A 20,175-nucleotide genomic window follows, 5' to 3' on the forward strand; every position below is an offset into this window, starting at 1 on the left:
TATGGTGTTTTTTTTCCCTTCCTGCTGCACTCCTGAATTAAGAACTTCAGGAGGAAAGCTGACGTTGTTTATTTTCATAGACCCCCTGTCTGTTTGTGTAAAAAAAAAAAAAAAAAAAAAAAAAAAAAAACACACCACCACCCACCCAACACACACGCACACATACAACACACAGCCATAGCGATGCATGAATTTTCTTCGGGAGCAGAGCAAGGAGAAGCGGCGCTCGATCTGTCGCCTGTACACCTCTCTCTCTCCCTCCCTGGCTCGCCTTTGATGTGCTCCCGAAAATGTCATCAGGCGTCAAGGAAAGAGGTTTTTTTTTTTTTTGACCCCCCCCACCACCCCCCCCACCCCCCTCCAAACACACACCCAAACACACATTTCCACCCACCTCACATATGAGCAAGACAATTTGCTGTCGCTCACTCATCCTCACCACTATCTTGAACCCCCGCCCAACACCACCCCACTTCTTCCCCAACCCAATCCAAAACAGAATACGTACCAGTTTCTACTGCTATCTGGTAGCCGGCCTCCAGTCTCCGTGATGACCTTTCCAGCTTCTCTGTGTTGTCCAACAGATGCGCTCTCTGCAACAAATAGAGAAAAAAAATAAAATAAAGCCAGAGAAACAAACACAAAAAAAAAATTGATTGAGAGGGCTGGGACCCATTTCAAAGAAACACATCAACACTGTCACCTAAACAGACAGACCACATCCACAGCGACAACATAATACAGCCAGGTTGGCAATAACCTTCATGGATGACAATGTGTTATATGCTGATGGAATATCAAGCATATGCATGTTGCGGCTGACAATATAAGAGGTGTTGCTGCCTCATCTTGGACATAAAAACAAGAGTTACTTTGAGGTTTGTTGCCTCCTCATATTGTTTCAGAGCTCAACCTTCTTCTGCACACAGAGGAAAGTTAAGGGAGGGAGGTGGAGGCATTTAAGAGAAAATAACATTTAAGTTGAAAACATCCTGTCCAGATAATGGCTTGAAAGTGGAGGAGAAATTTAAGAAAAAAATTCAGTGGGAAAAAAAAAAAAAAAAAAAAATCAACATTATCCCCTTAATTGTAGATTATTTTTTAAATATTCTGCCACCTGATGGGGGAATAATAATAAATATTACTGCAGAGGTGTAATAACTATCATAAGCTTAATTCCTTTTCTTCTTCTAGTTTATCCACATTAGTGGACCACAACAGTAATTCATGATGCATGATTTACTTCAGCCCCCCTTGGCTCATTCACAGCTATCAACATGACAAGGTTGCCCATTGAAAGCAGGAGTTCAGAGAGCATATCAAGAAAAGATGTGTTTTATAAATAATTAAATAGGCAATTTGATCATTTTTTCAAAGTGGATGTTTGTGAGTATCAAGGTGATAGCTAGGGCTCTAATATCATGTGTACGCATATCAATTGATGGCAGTTCCTAAGATACCAAGAAAACCTGCGGTCTTGGGTTCTTCTTTAGCTTAACAATTCATGTCTGACAAGCAAGGCAAGAAAAGATCTGATCTGTTGACTGATGGCCTTGAGTTCCACCTTGGGGCTCTAAAACATAGGAATCTACCCTAAGGATTTTATTTCATTGTGTTTAAGTATACAATTACTGCACAAAGTATTAACAGATATATGTGCTGTATATTATATACATACAGTATATACAGAGAAGGGCACAGGTAAATGATTTGGTATTGTCTTGGCTCCTTAAACACTTTGAATCAGTCAATTTTGTTTTCTTATTTGTATATAAAATGAATAATCAGGAAACAATGCTACATTCACACAAAAGGCAGGATGATGGCTTTTCACTCTTACTGAGACAAAAATGCTTGTCAATCCTTAGTTGAGGTCACTTGACAATGTCCCAAGTATTTTCCTATAATTCTTTCCACTGGCTCTCTGGAAGGGACCCCCGTTTCATCTCAACTAACAGCTACAGTTAGTCAATTTGTAAATGAGACCTGGCAATTATTTTTTGAGAAAATAGAACATTCATAGAAGGGAATACCTTCTTTAATGTCTTCAATATTACTTTTTTTTTTTAATCATAGTACAAGAGAGGCTCACTAACTATGACTGATCCTGCTTGCTTTGGTCATGGTTGCATTAAACTGCCTGGTTTTAGATAACAGATATTGGAGATACCGGATGTTCCCCTCCACTTCTCAGGTGTGTTCTCATGTCAACGATGGTACAGTTATCCGTAACCTGTAACTGTTGACTGTTTCGTGGTGAATCTCGTACACCTGCATTAAGTTTAATTCTGTGTTTCTGGGATTATATGTTTTTTAACACCCGTCCAAAAAACTAATAAACTATGGCTCTCATTAGAAGACTTTGATGCACTGTGTTGCAAGCGAGTTGATCATACTTTGCTTCAAGCAACACTGGGATAAAAAATGTTATACTTGTATCATTTTATGCACAAATTTATTTCACCATGACGGTTGCTTCAAGCAGATTTTATTTATTTTCCAAACTAAATCTTGGTAATTGGCTAATACTGACTAGACTACTTTCACCTTTTTACAAATAGGTGACATATAGGTACATTCAAAAGACTAACTGCAGTGTATATTGTCCATAGAACATTAGAAAGTCACTGCCATCATACAGGCAATGTGTAAGTACATTATTAATCTACATTCAGTGCAAAGTTTCACACATCTATCTAATGCAAAACATACCTTAAAACTAAAAATACACCCCCATATTGTCCACTGTTGCTACACACTTTATCTGCAAGTCCAAATGAAGACCCAGCTTTCATTTAAACCACACTGCCTTCAGTGGAGAGGATCATAAACAGCATAAACATGGACGACTTAAATGTTTACTTGAACGTTGTTGGTTTTGATGCCCTTTCTAATATGCTATGTTAAGAATCTGATCAAATGTAACACATTTGACACTCAAAAACAACTCGATAAATGACAACCGCCTCTCTGACAAGGGTTTATGCCCAACACATGAGCGAGGGGGACAGGGGGAGAAGTGAAATCTCTAGTTTTGGTTAGGCTGTCAAAATATGTACCCGCTAATCACTCAGAGGAAATGAAAAACATGGAGAGAAAAAAAATAAGTCAACGACACACTTTTCAAAGTTTGACAATAAGAGGGATGGGAAAAGAGCAGGGAGGCAAAAACTCCCTCTGAACTCTTTTTTTTCCCTCGCTTCCTTTTTCTTCGCGCCGCTGACAGATGTCATTTAAAATTGCAGAGATACTTTTTAATAGTTAAAGGGAGGGCAGGGGGAGGATGGAGGGATGAGAGAATGGGTGGGTGGGTGGATGGATGGTAAAATGGGCTGCCGGTAGGAGGAAAGCAATGAGAACATGGTGAGTGGGACTGGATGCAAGGTATGGTGTGTTTTTGGTAAAGGGTGTGGTAGGAGGTTTCATGGAGGGGTTACATGGGTGTGGAAGTGGTAGTGCCACCAGTGGAGATGGTGGCAGTGTGCACATGGGAGAAAATGGATACCAAGCTTGGGCTATAATGAGCCCCTATGGATCAGCTGAGATGGAGGGGATGTATTGACATGCAATGCTTAAGCTAATACACCTAGACCATGGCTGCAGTGCCTGTGTATGCCTGGGAGCATGAGGCAGCCAGGGATACTGACAGAGTAGCGCACTCCCTGGGTTCTTCAAAGAGCTCAAGTGATTAGTATGTTATCATTACCATTCGAAACGTGATTTTCCTATTCCCTCTCGGCAAAGGTGACACGTCTCGGGGAGACGGCCGGCAGACTCTATGCGATGGAAAGCCACTTCAAAGCTTTCTCCTCCTGAATTTCTCTCTCTCTCTTCTCTCCCTCGTTCTGTCTTCTTTTAGGGCCGGGGGGAGGGGAGGGTGAGTGTGGGTGGGTGTGTGAGGTTGGGTGGAGGGAGCTGGGGTGGGGGGGGGGGGGTAGTGGTGGCAGTGGCAGTGTATATGTGTGTGTGATCATTAGAATAATGCGCCCCGAGTTTGACGGTGACAGAACCTGAGGGAAAGGGTGAGAGTTCAGCCACTAAGAATCCAGTAATGGCACACTGTGATGGCCCTAATAATGAAACAATCCAGCCATGAACACAGGATGATATCATGGAAAATAATGAAAAGGAGCATGTGTAATTAAAACTAAACAGTAGTACACTTCAGTTACTGTAGGAAGTCCCCATCGAGGCTTGACGTAGAGATTACGTCTTCAAACTTAATGGGAAATCAGGTGACTCATACTCTCCAGGAAAGCACTTTGTCGTTCAAATACGCAGTTGTCACACAACAACCACAAAAATGTAGATGTATCGAAGTGTTCAGCTAAGATTTTACACTGTAGTTAGCAAGCAAAATCCAAGACATCCCTGTCAGCATTTTTGTCGAGGGAAATGCAAAGTGGCTGCCAGCTCCTACTGTGCTACAACGTCCAATATCAAGGCTTGACCCCTGTGGTTCTGATATAACCACTGTGAAACCCTCAGAATAAGGCATATACATCTAGTCAAGCTAAAATACTGGCTTGCAATTCAGATCTGTCATTTATCTACTGAAGAAAAACAAAGGATCTCATCAAATCATATCTGATCATCTCATGGAACCTTCTAGCAAAGGATTTAAATACAATATATGATAAATATTGTGCATCTGTGAGTGCATTGGTGCATACCCCCCCACCCCCACACCCTAACATTTCTGCCTATGCATGTATGCCTTTTCATCTGACACCTACATTTTGAACAAAGATCTTCTTAGGAACCACAAAAATGGTGTTTTTTTGTTGTGCTTTTTTGCGTCAAGAAACACTCTTCAGTTGTAAGTTATTAACAGGGAGCCCCAGAACAATGCAGCTGTAGCTCAAAAGAAATCTCTCCCCTCTTTTTTCGCTCTCCTGCCTTTTTTCAATATCAAACACAGGCGGTTACTATCACCATTTTCCAAAGTTCAGATGATTTCCTTATTATTTCAATAAGGGTGGGGGAGAGTCAAAGTGAATAATGATGACAGCTGTGATTCAGACTGACTGTGTGATCTTCTGTGCCGTTTGTTTGGGACTTGTAAGACGAGGAATTACAAGTGTCAAACAGCTGTGAATATGGGTGCTAAATATTTAAACATGTTTTTCAGCTGAAGAAAAAAAGTATAGTTTTTTTAAAAGCAAGGCTTAAGTGTGTATAAGCTGTGCCAGCCTTTGATTCAAATGCAGGAAGAGCAGGAGGGTAAAAGACTGCAATGGAGAAGTGCAATGGCGAAGAGGGCGCAGAATCAAGCCCGATTACACAGATCGGGCCATTCCAAAAGGGGTAGACAGGTGAGCTAACTCAAGATGTCTTCTGACCCTCAGGCTAGGAGGAAATGCTCAAAAAAGGTGGGAAGAAGAAGGGGAAACAAAAGTACAGCTAAATAAAAGAAAAAAGCGTGATAACATGGCATCTGGGCACGGATGGTGCTCTAAATTATGGATAGCTGTGAATGGAGAGGCTTTGATAGGAATTGAATTACTCAGCTTCAGCAGAAACCTTCTTGAACATAGTCTCACTCAAAGGCACATTTAACCACATACTGTAAGTGCACCTACAAAGACACGTTCAGTCGTGTCTCAAAGGACAAGCAATATAATGTCACCTACAGAAACTGACAAAATCTGCCTCAATAAGAAGAAAATGCATTTTCTCTAAAATATGACATATAATATAATGAAACAGCTACTTACTGTTTATTATAAACACTGTGTGACTGCTGTGTTTACTACTTGCATAGCAGCACAAAGTTATTAAAAATTGACATTACTATTTAAGTATAATGGCATTTGCTCACATATTATTCACACTGGTAGACATTAAAACCACAAATGCTGAAGTTTAAGACGTCTAAATCATCAAAATGCTACATATAGTCGATGAAACTGTTTTACCTAACTCAAGAAAGCTCAGTAAATTGATTTAAATTATGCTGCTGCTTTCCAAATCACTCATCTAAATGATGTTAGGAGTTGAAGATACATTTAAAAGTCAGACAGTCTTAAAAGAAACATGACAAATGGATAGGTTGTCATGGCAGCCCGACATTATATTTGCTGCAATAATTACACTTTTTACTAAAAGATGAATTCAATTTACAAAGTTGATTTGTATTTAATTAAGAGTAGAGCAGCTCGGTTATAGCATATGTATTAGAGTTATAGCAAATACAGATGCTACAACAACATAAAAGTTCAAGGAACCACAACTTTACTGCAACATCAGTGCCTTATGTTTACCACCTCAAAGACAGAGAAAGAAGTAGTGAAGAGAGAAATACCAACTGTTGCTAATGAAGCTGGACACAAGACAGTTTTATGAAAAGTAAAATGAATTTTAACTAAAAGTAAAACAGCTGACTATGATTCTTCTTCTACTGGCTGTGTGTTGTTGCTAACTATCTGCTAAAACATAATTATGTTTTAGCATCGGTCATTAGCAAGTCACTTAACGTTTTTTGTTTGTTTGAACTCATGTTCATTATCTTTTGGCACCAACATTAACATATGAGATGACAATGACACCAATGGCAGTTTCATTACATTACATACTGTGTAGGGTACATTGTATTGCAGGGTACAGACGATGAACAATGAAATACATCAAAATGGTTTGAATTGATAACAGTAATCTTTGGAAATGGTGGTGATGTTGATGAAGTGGTGAACAACGAAACAACACCAAATACCCTACAGTCTCCTATCATGTACAGGCTAAACATCATATCACTAATGATCACCTCAATCCCATTTATTACAAAAAGTCAGAACAAAATTGCTCCCATTCAAGAAAATTAAGTGAAAGCAGATTTTACAGCCTGGTGTTCCCACTTGAAACTAAGAAGTTGATCAAGTTCCGAACTGTGTTGGGCCCAATAACTGAAGCTACTCTGAGCTTAGCTTCATTTCCCAATATTTGTCTTCAAAAAGGCGTATCAGAAATAATATCTTATCTTCTCTTTCTTATATTTAAGGGAGAAACTGGAGAAACTGGCCTTCAGTGAATTCATTATCTTTGACTTGGCCTTTAAGCTGTTCAATCAGACATGCAAAAAAGTGTCCAAATGAGCTGATTTTAATTTTCTACCGGAGAGAGGAGGGCAAATGGAAATTTCAGTGGGAAAGCAGAATTTAAATTGTCAGAGCAGAGAAGCACTTACCTCTTCACGTAACTTTATCAACTGCATCATGAGAGCAAAAGGGAGAAGAGAGAAAGATGGAGAGAGTGAAGGAGAGATAAAAAGCAGAAACATGGCAGGAGGAAGATCAGTCATGTGGCTGGGTAGAGAATTAACCTTGACGATTTATCTGTTTGCATGTTTAGCATTTGGAAATCACAAGACAAACACATTAAACGAAGCTAAACACGCCGCTCGGGCTGACTTTTTTGAACAAACAAAGATCAAGTCCTGGCGCTGTCACAATAAACAAAGAGAGGAAATGGATTGCTCGACTTGCAATATCAACTAACATTATCAAGGAAGTCACATCACAGAAGTTGATATAGCAAGAGAGAAGAAAAAAAAAATGAGTCCAATAAAGTCAACAGTTACAGTATGTTTAAAATGTTAAGGGAAAAATATTTTGTATCTGTCATTTTGCTGGATTCTCTGGAAAAGGAGAAACAGAAATATGTGCCCTTTGGAACTGAGTTTGAGAAATGCTGAGCCACTCCACTTGTCCTACTGTTTATCAATGCTGATATGCTATCAATATTTTATGTAGCTTATGTATCTCAGTAAAGGTGGATGCTGTTTAGATTATGTATGGAAAGCCATGTGAGGCTACAACTGTATATACATACAGTGCAGCTTATTATTATTGGGACGGCCACAGATCATGAAAAATGAATCTTAGCATAGCTATACATTTTTGATGAAAGAGAATAGCAAATTTAAAGTGAAGTAAATAAAAAATCCTATTCCTATTCCCTGTCCCGGGAAAACCTTGCGTCTCTGATAGCGAATCAGACATTTGAGGGAAGGCAATAATCCCATTTGTCATTAATTATGCCTAATCACAATTAAAAAGGTTGCATCCCTGGCCTGAGGGTTGGAGGAGAAGGAAGGAGAAGAAGGGGCTTATCGTGGGAATGCAACACTTTTTGGCAGAGAAAGGGGAAGGACAAATTCCTGATTTGCAAGCCTTTTAGAGGTGATTTTTCTTAAAGCCACATTTCTTGGGCAACATTAAAAGGTTAGCAGATCTAAAGGGAGGCTCAGGGCAACTATTACTTGTGCTGTTTATTTTTGAATTTTGTGAGTCTAGAATTATCATGTATCATATAAAAAAAGAGAGACTTCTTAGATGTTGAATCACAAACTTGATTACTAACTTTAAGGTTACAAAAACAGCTGGGAGAGGGTTGGAAAATGGCATCTTTATGTTCGAATTATTCAAAACAAAGTGACAAAGGGGATAAAATGAAGCATCAGTTCCTTCTACTAGCTCTTATGACCAGAATACATTAAAGAACAAACATTTAACATTTGCACCTATCAGATACTAAAATCCTTAACAACAAAAAACAATACTGTACTGCATAAATTTGTTTCCTCCATTAATATTCCACCACTAGTAAACATATTCACAGACATGTGTCATATAATAATGAATTCAGGATGAATGTATACTATATTAAACCCAAACAAAAATAAAGTATTTCATACATTACAATCATGCATTTGTCACAGCACTTCCTCCTGTTATTTTTACAGCATCTCAAAAATAGTTCTTGTATCATTTTTGCTTTTTCCACCAATCAAAAAATAAGACTACAATGGTTCACTGTTATATTGCAAATAAAAATATTGTCAATATCTGTAAATGTGGGAGGTAAACAAGTATAATTGCATGTTTTTCTAAAGAGCTCTCGCCCTTGAAAATGTCGGCAATAACAAGACACACTTGAGAGTGGAAACTGTCTTTTCTAACTTAAGCAACAACTCCCCACTAAGAATGCATTATTAAAGAGGCCAAAGTTTAAAACTACACTGTGGAGGTGGTTATTTGGGGCTTGAACAAACCCAGCAGATCCTGCGATCCCTCACCCCAGTTCTGCCATCAGTCAATGGGAACCAAACAAAACTTGTTCTAGCTCATTTGTGCTGCCTGACTGATTGCAAGTCCTCGTGGAGGATTTGTTAAAACTATACCAGAGCCATGTTGAGCTGTGTTTCCACTGTCTTCCTGTTTAGCTTTATTTTTCTTTGGCATCCATTCTTTAGTGCGGCCAACGATGCTCGCGTTGCTCAAGAGATATAGAGCAGTAAATACAGAATATTGTAAATGTTATAATTACTCCTGCATGAGCGCCTTTCCTTGTGTTTTTGTGATGCCAGCCAGTATTCAAAATTGCACTGCTGCAATTTTTCTGTTATGATAATCAGCAATTTTTTTTTTTTTTTTTCAAACAAAAGATTTTTTTTTATCCAATACGGAATTCGATACAAGTGGTAATCTGCTTCCTTTGTAGCCTGTAAAATCTGGTCCATGCCGGCTCAAACCAGCACAATCTCTTGTGGCCAAGCCTTCTGCTGTGACTGAAATCGAAACTATTCCGTATAGTGTTCGTGTGTGAAAAATGTGTGTGCATTTGCTGCTTTGTGTGTGGCGCCTCCGTGTGTGTGTGTGTGTGTGTGTGTGTGTGTGTGTGTTGTCGCGTGTGTGCGCACCAGCATTTGTGCGTGTGTTGCATGCAGAGGAAACAGAAAGAAAAAAAATGTGCAATGGTAGCCTACCACATTATTAAAAAAACGAGTGATAGTGCCAATTCAGTCTCTGTCCGCATACAGATAACGAATAAATGCCGAACTCTATTAAATCGTCCTTTAGCCATTATCGCAGGGCCAACACGCCATTTTCAGAACTTATGACGGTTCCCTATTTACTTAGCTATAAATCCTTGCCATGTAACCAACAGATTTGTGACTGGTAATGATCTGCTCAGCCAGGGCTATATGAAATGATCCTGACCTCTTTCAGATCGTCAGGAATTAAATTGACCGACTTGCCCCAGCCCCCACCATCTTTTCCCCTCTCCTATCACCGCCGTCTCGTTAGATAAAAAACCCTGAAGTTCCGAGTACTCCACTCACAGCAAGACCAAGACAAGTATTATCTCCACAAGTTTTAAAATGAAAATGAGGTAAATACAGCACCTGGGAGAAAAAGGGAAAATGTATATCATCTATTTACTCTGCTTTTGCCCCCAGCATGAACTCTTTCTATGTCTTTGTGTATGTGTGTTTGAGATATATAATTGTCATTTTAAAAGTTTTACATCAGACATTATAATTGCTGATTATTACTGTGTTTTCCACTATTTTATTATTAATAGTTTACGTGTTAAAAACATTAAAAGTGAGTCCTGGTAAGCCATGGTATCTCCTGACATGTCTTTTTGGAAAATTAAATCTGGGAAACTAAAATAATGTCTAGTATGGAAAAAGGAATGTATTATTTAGTAAATACATTTTTTTTAAGCGCATCAGGTTTGACAAAAATTACAAAAGAATTTTAAGGTAAATATATTTTGTTCCTTTAATTTATGCCGTGCAGTAAAATATGGAAACTATATAACTTGAGATTTTCTTAATATTATTTTACATTTCATAATTTATATTATCATGTAGATATGAAGTGAAAATTGAGAATGAAGCTGTGGATACTGTTGTGAGTTACATATCATATTCAGTTATCTCTATTTCCTGATATGTGTGCATTTATGGATTCAAAGTACTCAGCATTTTATTGTTTTTCATTTTATCATTTGACACAAAACAATATCAAATTAAACTTGATAATTATTGTTAAAAACAAGAATCAATTTAATATTTTTTTACACAATAATTATAACAATAAAAACAGCCATTTCCAAAATCTGTAATATGAATGTAAAATAAAAAGATTCATTTTTTTTATTATAACAATTTTCTTTTGAGATGTGTGAATTCTAGATTTTTAAATGTTACTTTTAAATATTTCTGGATCAATTTTTAATGAAAGAGAAATAGGATTTGAAATGAGATGTGCTACTTTTTCTTGTCTTGATTTTTGATAGAACCCATCAGAGTCTCAAACGTGACGTTTCTGACAGCAAATCTCCTTCCAACTTCTGCATAAAATGTCAGAGTCACTTTTGTGTCTCGCTAATTTGCCAGGAATATGCATATCAATTACACATCTTGGCTCGCGATACATATGTTTCTAAGATGTGTAGTTCATGGGTCATCATTGAAATGGTAATAAGGAAATGTTCAAAAAAAAAAAAAAAAAAAAAAAACAGACAACTTTATTTAGCTTTGCTTAGCTGTGAATCATCTAAATATACTCCCATAAAGCACTTGGGGACTAAATGTGCAAATATGCATGTGAGTATTCATCTTTCTCTTTTTTTTTCTTTTTCAAGTGTGCACGTTTGCAAATGCAAAGTATTTATTTGCATGCGTGTGTGATTGTGTGTGCCTTGAGACACAATAACCCCTGCAAGTTGACAGCCGATTCTAAAGGCAATATATAATTAGTCAAAAGACGTTTGGTCATAGTTGAGAGTGGCTGCGTATGAGTGGCAGCTGTGCAGGTGAGCAATAGGTAAGTGCGTCTTAAATGTTAAAACGCTGTTTGCTGAATTGGTTGATGTATCACTGTTTTGATGCATCTCTACATTTATTCAAAACAACTTAAGTTTAAAAGAACATGTGGCATATTTTGGGCAATTAAGATCACAATTCAAGATAATTGTTTTTCTTCTTCATTGCTACTTTCATAACTGCTGTGAATGAATCTTTTGTAGACATTGCTGACAATGAATGAAAACTGCTAATGTGGGATTTATCTGTTGTTTATATCCCTCGATTTCAACAGGCTGTACTGATATTCAAACAAAATATCAGTCATCTTTTAATAAACAATATATCAATTGTGAATATGCTGATAGATATAAACCAACTATAAAGACGGTAAAAAGAATATGACATTTTTGATCAAAGGCTGAAACTCAATCAAATAAAAAATATTTCAGGGCTAAAGGATCATTTTTATGAGGTTTTGCACCAAAATATTTCAGTCTTTTTAGGGGGGTTTTGTATAATTTGTTAGCAATATAAGAACCTATGTCCTTATTCATTTTGAGTATCTGCATTGTGCAGGTTCGCCACCCTTGGAGTTTAAAGAAAGACGATGGAACAAGATTTAGCAATTGTGTGTGTGTGTGTGTGTGTGTGTGTGTGTGTGTGTGTGGACCTTGATGGAGTATCTATAATAGGCCTAAGTCTACACCCGGCTGGAGAACAGCTGTGGGATGGTTGGAGTGGAGAAGCTGAGGTTTTGGATTGAAATTTGGATTGGGTTGTGTGTTTGTGTTTAGGTGTGCGTGTATGTGTATGTGTGCGTGTGCGTGTGTGTGCGCGTGCGCCGGTCACAATCTGGCTTTGGCCAGACACTGGTCCCATGCCCTGAGCCCACTCACTGGCAGCCCAGCTTTGCATTAAACAGTGTTCCTTCTGCATGACTTGGTGACAATACTGTGGTTTCAGCTCTCGATGGCCCCTATGAGGGGCCCACCTCCTCACCCTAGGGGCCAGTCAGCCACCCACACTGGTGTCGGCTGGGCCCCTGATTAGCACCTCACCTGGCTCTCCGAGGAGCTGGCGTCATCCCCCAGGAGCTCGTTGCGCACCTCATCACTGTAGGCAATACGTGACCTTTTCTGCAGGGGGAGGAGGATGAGGGAGAAGGACAAAAAGAAGAAGAGAAGGGAGAAAGAGGGGAGAGCAAAAAGAGAAAACAAGTGGGGAAATATGGCTTAGTACTGTTGTTGATGCAAAAACACAACAGGCATTCCTTAAGCACGAGAGCCCCCTAATGGAACTCGGTGACAAACTGAGTCATACGCATGGAGGTTGTGTATATGTGTGTCTCTGTGTGAGTGTACTGATACAACACATGTACTGACAACAAGCACACCCGGGTTTCTGCCCATGCCACCTTCCAAGGTGATCTACTGTACCTAGTGCACTTGTGCCACAGAAGTGGTGGCAAAGAGCCCCCCACCTTGCCCACTTAAACAAATACAAGTTGAGGGATAAAAAAACCTCATCTTGTGTGTTGTATGAAGAGGCTGTGGAACAGGGGGACAGGGGAGAGGGCCAGGGAGATGTATTATGAGGAAGTATCACTTGTCAGCGCTAAATCTTTTCTGGGGGCTGTCACTGCTGTCATCCCAGTGCAGTGGCAGGCTCTGTGATAACACCAATGCTGAGACTCAGACAGGGAATAATTCATCACCCATTGGCGGCCCATCGGATTTGGGGTTGCCTCTCTCTCTTTCTCCCTCACATACACACACACACACAAACTCACTCTCTCTCTCTCTTTCTCTGTCTCCAGATAGGCTAGAATAAGAGGGAATGCCATGTCCAAAAAAAAAATAAACCCCCCCCCCCCCCCCCCCCCAAAAGACAAACACTCAGACACACACATTTCATACACACTTCAGAATGTGCCACCTCCGATTGTGGAAGAGTGGGCTGCCGTTGTACCGCTTGTTTACAGACACCCGACCCATGGAAAAACAGCCTCTTGGCATGCCCTCTAAACTAAATACACACCAGCAGCAGACACAGAAAGTGTTTACTAAGCCTCCTTCGCTTTCTCTCCCTGCCTTGACAGGGTTTCTAGGTGGGCTGCAGGAGGTGGGCAAAATCAAAGACAAACAACAGCATAGGAATGAAAATATCACTTTTTCCTCAACATGAATTCTTTCTATTTTCTATATTTACTTAGTCCTCGACTCTAAATAAATAAAACAAAGACAGGGAATCAGTGAAGGAACACCTGGTGGGGACATTTTTTCCCCCTCATATGCAGTATCCTTTCCCCACTATCTTTCTATTATCAGTAAAAGTTTGAAGAAGCTATTGCACGAAGCACTTTGAAGCTACCTTCCATGAGAGAAGCACAAACCAAACTTGAAAAAGACAATTCTAACCTCAAGAGTGATATCAAGTTCCTTGATTGAAATAACTTTGGAAACAATCACTATTGAGCCAGTTGATTTTTTTTTTCCTTTCTTTTTCTTATTTCTCTCTCCTCATAATCTGGAGCAGTGAGTGGAAAGTCATGGCTGATGTGATTTGGCTGTTATTATCGTGATGGTGAGTGCCACAGTTTTCCTGGAGTAATTACAGAGTAGACGGAGGGCCTGATTGACCCAGACCACAATACCCATTAGATAAAGAGCGCACCCAAACAATACTCAACCACAGGGACCTAAGCTAACCACAGAACGCCTACTGTGGGGAAAAGAGGAGATCGGCAGCTCCGACTCAAATAAAACACAACATTGGCCCCCACTCACACAAAAATACTACAGGAGCACAGCGCCTTCTATGTCAAAATGTGCTGTTAAAGATGTTTCTACCATTGTGATTGTGCCATTCATCCCTTAGGTCAATAATTAACTTTTAAGTTTGTGATAATTGTACAAACAATCACATATGTGACAGAACATTCCAAAATATCTACAAAAACTAGGGAAACTATCATGTATAATCATGTATAACTCTTTTGATTAAAATAAATCAAACAGATATGGTGCTATATGGCAAACGTAAGTGGCAAAAAAATACAACTTTTTAATAATTTCTAAGGTTTTTTCTTTATTCTGATACCCATCCTTTGTTGAAATTCTTGCAAAATATTTTTTAATCTACAGAAATAAGTGATTATATAGTAATTATGTAACAATTTTTTTCATTTAAAATTTAAAATTCATTTGAAATTAATTTCTATGTTGAATTTTCATTTCAATTCTGCTGTCAGCAATCTTGTAAAAGCCACATCTTCTTGCTGGGATAAATAAGTGGTCACTGTGTTGCTGTCAGGACATTAGAAGAAATTTCACATTTGAGTAAAACCAGAAAGACAATAAGCATCAATCTGAAGACATCATGTACACAAGGCATACACACACACACACACACACACACACACACTCATTTTTTGCCAGGAAAACACCCACATATCCCATTTAAGTCTAGTTTCATCTTAAAGAGCTGCAGTGCAACTTAGGGGGAAAGACGACTTCACCAGTAATTGAGACGAGGAAGCCTGGGAGAAGCATTGATTTGAATGTTAAGGCTTACGTCGCCTTCAAACTATATGCAGGGTTTTTTGGTATTTCTAAATAGCTGTTTGTTACAGATGAATGTATGAAGTGTTTCTGCAATGAGAACAGTGCAGATAACAAAGCAAGTATAAAGAATGGAAAATGTCACTGAAATGAAAGTGTTGCCGCTACTTCCCCTGTACCTACAGTATATACACTCCAGTTTTTGGATTCCCCCTCTGGAAAACAACTGATTCCTGAGTGATAACTGCCTTTCCATTTGATCTTAAGCATAAACAGCTGTGCTTAATACAATGACAGATTTTGATTATAAGTTAGGGTGTTAAGCATAAAACTGTTAAGCAACAACAGGATTACTCGAGGTCAGGAAAGTAGATACAAGATACCTGTTCCATAGGAAAACCTGGCAATTGGTTGTATGATTTAAAAAAAAAAAAAGAGAGAGATTCTATAAAGAAAAAGCACTAAAAATGTCTCATTCTAGTTACAGTATGTGAAGACTGAACTCTGCATCTTAAGACGAAAGCAACTAATCAGGCTTTGTAATCTAAAAAAGAACGAGCGCTTTCAGAAGATACCTTATTGCTCAGAAAAGAGAAAAAAAAAAAAGAGCTTTTTTTAATCCTTTTGAAAGGTCTGTCTTTTGTCACTTTTTTAATCTTGGGTGAGAATTTGCTTCTATTCCCGGAAGCACACAAGAAAAGTACAAAGGTACATCTTAACTTTATGCAAAGTGGCCTGCCTTTAAAAACTCTACACATCCCGTCAAACGCGGCGATGGAGGTGCTGCTGTCCTGTCAAAAACACACGTTTTACCTCTGTTGACATGGATAGCAGACGAAAAAAAAAAAAAACAATTCTTCTTTACCCATCAAAATGTAATTACATATGCATGCATAACAATTCATATCAGATATGCTAATCAGTTTGGCATAATCCTCTGAGCAGCAAATTATATTTATTTAATTATAACAAAAATATGGATCTTTTCTTTGTGTAGAATTCCTTTATAGTATATGTGCATGCGTGGCTATATACTGTCTAAATAAACAGCATAAGTTTTAGTTCCTTCATAGTCCATAAATCTAAAAATCATCTGTTTACAGAAATTAACTGTAAAACAACCTTTTCCAATTTCATGCTGTTGACGATTGCAGTCTTTGTAACGTATGAAAAAAAAAGTTCCCTATCTACAAATATTCAGAATAATTAAAATCAAACAAAATTATATTTATATACACATTTCAATGCCCTCCAACTTTCCACCTTGCTTTTTGCCCGGTGCAACGAGTGACACAAGGACAAGCGCAAATAATTGTGGCGCCTGGAAAGCTGAAAAATGTAAACAGTTCATTAGATGGGAAATAAAAGGCGTAAAAATACCCAGGGGCAGAGTGTAATGAGGGGCCCTGAAGTTCCTCTGCAGACGCTTTTTCCCTCCACTTTCCCAAGCTTTTCCTTCTCACCCTGCACACATGGCTGGTGGCATAGCATGAAGAGTAATTAACCATATTCAATTTACAATACTCTGTTCCATTACAGGCTTTTTCACCAGTAGGAGAGCAGCTGGGTATTTCCAAATTTAGACTTAATAACTCTTATGTCCAGCTTCATGTGCTTGCCTTAATCTGGCAATCTTTTTTTTTTTTTTTTATTTTCCTAACTGTCAGAGCTGGTCTGTGAATGTGGAAATATATCTAAACTACCGGCATAAAATGCTCACAAATACAAAGGGTAAACAATTTCTCTGACAGTTTAATATTCTTAAATATAAACCGAGTAAAAACCGAGTCTAAAATCAGCCATAAAATGACAGTAAACTGGGGTAAAATGTTCCTGTTAACAAGAATATGTGCTAAACTCAAAGGTTGTCTGTATCACTTCCTTTCCTCCCTCCTACTGTGATATTTTCCCAGGTGATGTGGGGACCAGTGCCAGCAGGTCCCACTCTGGTTCCCCCCCACAAGTGGGGGCAGAGGTGGACTGATGTGGCATGGCGTTAAAAGGAAGCTGAGACCTTTAAGCAGGCACAAGTATCACAACAGCATCTTAAATAATGCATCTCTGCTTGGCAGGGGTTTAACACATACACACAGACACACACACACACACACACGCATGCATGCACAAACACAGCCGGCACAAAGGAAAACACACACACACAAATTATTGTCTAGCATCTTCTACTCTCCTTTAACACAAACAAATTGGGAGAGGTTGTTCAATTAAGTAAGTGCTCTTTTTTATGCATTTGATATATTATCAGACAAAGGCAAGCAGCTACAATTGCGATTGTCACAGGAGGGTGTCATTTCTGCCTTTGTTTCATTGTGGTCTTTGGTGCCATCGACTCCTCCACTTCTGTCTGTTGTGTGCGTTTGTGAGTGCACAGGCGTGCACGAGGGATACTGTATGTACGACGGAAGCTTCAACGAGCCTTTGCATCCCGGGGAAACCTCCTTTAGAGAACGTACGCGAGCAACATATGTGAACGGTAGCCCGGTGTGTGTTCTCTCCCTTAATAGAAGTGCAGCAGTGGTAGAGAAGCCGGAGCCTTAGATAACAGCATGGGGCCTCTCATTAGCTCACAGGTTGGCGCTTTGGTGGCTTCTGTGCACACAGCATTGTGTTCCACTTCCATGAAAAACCTGAAGGAGTCTCACGGAAGCTGTTGTCGAAAACACAAATAAAAGGTGAATGATCAACCACCGCAAGGTAATAAATGAGCCTGCAACATATCTAAACAGGTATGAGGTGAGGAGACTTTTTTTTAGGGTGACAGAGTGTATCAGCTTCAAAAAGATCTTGCGTCACTTGAAAAAACCCCAACAAGGTCAGAGACAACTTGTACTGTATCAAGCTTGGCATGAAGAGCCTTGCAACTTCTCTTTATCAGTTTAATTTGATAAAAAAATTTAAATGATTATTCCTATTTTAACAATATATCACTGAGTCTATCAAAGATTTTAATATTAGGCCACGAGTAAACAGGATTTTATCTCTGGGGGGAAAATACCTAGCTGTTTGCTGGTGTACACTATTCTGATAGAAGCCTTTCATGCTTGTACCTCTGTGATACCAGTGGTGTATTTCCCTGTCAAAGTCATTTCTATTGCTAAGTACAGCCGAGATCAGTCAATAAGCCTAACGACTGTACCAACAAAGCGAGAGGCCGTGAGACGGCAAGACAAGAGAGGAGGGGGGAAAGGATTGCAAGTGAACTGCAAACAAAAGAGCAAATTGGAGGAGGGCTTTGATTGAAGAAGCGCCATATACTTTTTGAAGGCCGAGGGATCATCTCTCAATGGTTATTTCTTTAAGGCATGAGGGCCCGATTAAACCCAATATTAAAATATGGAGGCACTTCTAATGAAAAATCAAAGGCCCCGTTTCCCCTCCCACACCCCCATCCTTCCATCTCTCTTTCCCTCCTTCTCTCTTCTTCTGTCAGGTTTTTCTCCCCCTGCCCATGGTTGTGTGGTAGGGGACAGAAAGAAAGAAAGAAAGAAAGAAAGACAGAAAGTATGAAAAGAAAGAAAGAAGAGAGCAAGAGAGGGAAAGAGAGAAAACGGGGAAAGAGGGAGGGTTATAGAGATGAGGGACCTAGGTGCTGGTGGTGCAAAACAGAGACAGACAGCATTGGTTGGAGGAGTAAATCAATAGAGCAGAGCCGTCGGGGAGGCGGGCAGCCAGGGCAAGGAGAGAGGAGAGGAGAGGGGGAACCAGCACAGGGGCCCGGGCTCCGATCACAACGCTGGCTTCTGGCATGCAGTGGGGAATAAAGTGGGCCTCCCCGGGTCAGCACCAGAGAAAAAGGTGAGATTAGAGGAAAGTGGAGGAGGGATTTTCACAGAGTGAAGGTGGGAGGGGTGGGAGAGATGTATGTTGGAGGATGACGAGGAGAGAGAGAGAGTGTGTGTGTGCGGAGGGGGGTGTTAGGATGTGCAATGTGGGATACCTGGCAAGCCAGGGACCAACCGGCCCATTAGCCTGTGGCTACCTACATATGGTTCACTGAACCCTCTGCTGAGAAGAGCTCCTCTCCTATCAGTCTTTCCATCTTTTTTAAAGAAAGAAATACCTTCACTTTTAACCCTTTCTCTGCTTTGGAAAGAGGCTCACTCCTGACCTCGATTTATGATTCATTTTTGTTTGATGTCTATTCTTGGAGTGTTATCTAAAATTGAAAAATGTAATAAAAAAAACCTAGACACAAAGGGAGAGGAGTCGGGCCTGCTGAGCATGTGCGTGTGCGCGTCCGTCAGTGGACATGCAGAGAGAAGACTATCTCCTTCAGTGCCTTGCCTTTTCTTGTAATGTGACCATTGTTGGTGCTGAATAGCTAGCTCATTAGCATAAGAATACAGCAGCACACATAGGGACTTAGCCAGATCATTATCTCTATATATTTATGTATACTTTGTTATTTCACTAGCCGGAACACATTCAAATGCTGATGAGGCCAGTAAGGCCCCCTTCCAAAGCCCTTCCAACATGTGCCCTCCTGAACTTCCCAATACACTCACCAGTTTCCTGGGAGTCTGCAGGTTTTGTACTGGAATTCACAACATTTGTTCAAAAATTATGAGAAATGAGGGCTGCAGAGAAGAGTTGCTTACACTTCTTAATCAGATTCTAAAAAAAAACAAAAGTATGTAGAAAAGAACATGTTATAATCAACCCAGGAATATACAGTGGAGTTGAATAATTAACAAAACAATCACTTGCTGTTCATTCTTCAAAAGAAAAAAGTAGGGGAAAATATAAAAGGACCACTGCAAAGTAAAAACTACGTAAATAACAATTATTTAATGAGCAATTTGATAATTTGATTGTGGTTTTTTTTTAACAGGCAACAGATTTTTTTTTTTCTACTGGGTATTCTTGGCCATTTGATACAAGCACTTAAAGCAGAAAATGTGTTATGTGAAACGGATAATTTCTGAATAAAAATGTACAAAGATGAAAATACACAAAAAGCTTGACAATGCAGAACAAACAAGTGCTCTATGGTGATGAGGG

The 20,175-nt window shown here is 39.3% G+C and overlaps 1 protein-coding gene across 4 annotated transcripts in view; it reads right to left on the minus strand.

The window, feature by feature from the left end:
- The window catches only part of vti1a (vesicle transport through interaction with t-SNAREs 1A), a 119,752-nt gene that overhangs the window by 82,559 nt on the left and 17,018 nt on the right, over nucleotides 1-20,175 (minus strand). For all 4 annotated transcript variants that reach the window (XM_044337303.1, XM_044337306.1, XM_044337304.1 and 1 more), the window contains exons 4-5: nucleotides 12,655-12,732; nucleotides 509-593 (exon numbers count right to left, since the gene is read on the minus strand). In XM_044337303.1, coding sequence (XP_044193238.1) covers nucleotides 509-593; nucleotides 12,655-12,732 — 163 coding nt within the window. The remainder of the gene's footprint in view (nucleotides 1-508; nucleotides 594-12,654; nucleotides 12,733-20,175) is intronic.

The sequence above is a fragment of the Thunnus albacares genome, chromosome 20, assembly GCF_914725855.1.
Source record: "Thunnus albacares chromosome 20, fThuAlb1.1, whole genome shotgun sequence".
NCBI classification, from domain to species: domain Eukaryota; kingdom Metazoa; phylum Chordata; class Actinopteri; order Scombriformes; family Scombridae; genus Thunnus; species Thunnus albacares.